Below are 1,582 nucleotides of genomic sequence, written 5' to 3'. Positions count from 1 at the left end.
GGTGGCAATTGAAAAGCCTCAACTTGGACCTTGAACTTGAGCCTACACACAAACAAACCCGGGGGTGAAACCGAGACAAATAAAATAAAATAAAATAAAGATAAAATAAAATAAAAATAACTTAAAAATAAAATCAAAAGAAATTAAATAAAATAAAGAAAACAAACATGAAAATAAAATAAAAAAAGAAAATGAGAGAAAATAGGAACTTATTAAATAACAAGAACCAAAAACTTAAAATATAAACATAGAAAATAAGATAATTTAAATAAATTAAGAAAATAAGGTAAAAACTATTAAAAACTACTAAAAATACTCAAAATAAAGATAAAAAAACGAGAATAAGGAAATAAAAGAAATAAAGAACAAAATGGGCTAAATTATTTTAAAATAAGCCGGAAAGCGACTCACTAAACACCCTAAAAGTGACATAAATTAAAAGTCACTTATCAAGAGGTCACGCAGACCTTTTATTTCCAAGCTTATATTTTGACCAAAAGTGTGCGAGTTCTGACAGGGCTGCGCGCCCGCGCAGCAGTCGCGCACAGGGTCGGGTAGAGTTAACTTCATTTTTTTTCTTTTATCATCTTCGATATAGAAAAACCTTTACTCCTTCATCATCCAAAGACCTATCAACCAAAAGGGGAGAAATAAAATTCAAAAAAAAAAAAAAAGTAAAATCGGAATATATATAAAAAAATTAGAAAAGAGTTAGAAACTCGGGTTGCCTCCCGAAAAGTGCTTCTTTATAAGGTCACTAGCTTGACCATGAGGAAAATTATTCAAGGGGGAGGCTTGAGATCCAAAGGATCAAGAATTATTCATTTGATGACACCAACTTCTTCCTTGCAAAAGTAATGCTTTAAACGATGACCATTAACCATAAATTTGTTGTCATCCACATCTAACTCAAAGGAGCCATAAGGAGTAGTCTTTGATATAACGAAAGGACCCGACCACTTTGACTTGAGTTTACCCGAAAACAAACGAAGCCTTGAGTTGAAAAGCAAAACCTTGTCTCCAACCTTAAAGCTCTTGTTTCGAATATATTGGTCATGCCACTTTTTGGTCATTTTCTTATATAACCTTGAGCGCTCATAAGCATCATCTCTAAGCTCTTCAAGTTCATTGAGCTTAAGCAATCTCTTCTCACCGGCCAAAGATAAATCCATATTGAGTTCTTTGATGGCTCACCAAGCCATGTATTCTAACTCAAGCGGCAAGTGACAAGCCTTTCCATAGACCAACCTATAGGGGGTCGTGCCGATTGGAGTCTTGTACGCATTCCTAAGAACCTATTGTGTTTCATCAAGTTTGAGAGACCAATCTTTCCTTGATTTGTTCACCATCCTTTCAAGAAGATTTTTGATTTCACGATTCGAGACCTCTACTTGTCCTTGAGTTTGAGGGTGGTAAGGTAATCCAACATTGTGATGAACGTCATACCTCTTGAGAAAAGCTTCAAATTGGTTTTTGGCGAAATGGGAGCCTCCATCACTAATTAGCACCCTCGGAACCCCAAACCTAGGAAAAATGATCTTCTTTAGAAGCTTAAGCACAACCTTGTGATCGTTGGTGGGTG

At 35.2% G+C, this 1,582-nt stretch overlaps 1 protein-coding gene across 1 annotated transcript; it reads right to left on the bottom strand.

Moving 5' to 3' along the window:
- Window positions 1–821: 821 nt before the first annotated feature.
- On the bottom strand, window positions 822–1,172 carry LOC110686877. Its single transcript, XM_021863487.1, has one exon. It carries the CDS (start codon window positions 1,170–1,172, stop codon window positions 822–824), a length of 351 nt encoding a protein of 116 aa, XP_021719179.1.
- Window positions 1,173–1,582: the final 410 nt, after the last annotated feature.

This window comes from Chenopodium quinoa, unplaced genomic scaffold (genome assembly GCF_001683475.1).
Source record: "Chenopodium quinoa cultivar QQ74 unplaced genomic scaffold, ASM168347v1, whole genome shotgun sequence".
Taxonomy (NCBI): Eukaryota; Viridiplantae; Streptophyta; class Magnoliopsida; order Caryophyllales; family Amaranthaceae; genus Chenopodium; species Chenopodium quinoa.
Note: the sequence above shows the minus strand (reverse complement) of the source record. Positions and strands in the feature narration are given on the sequence as shown.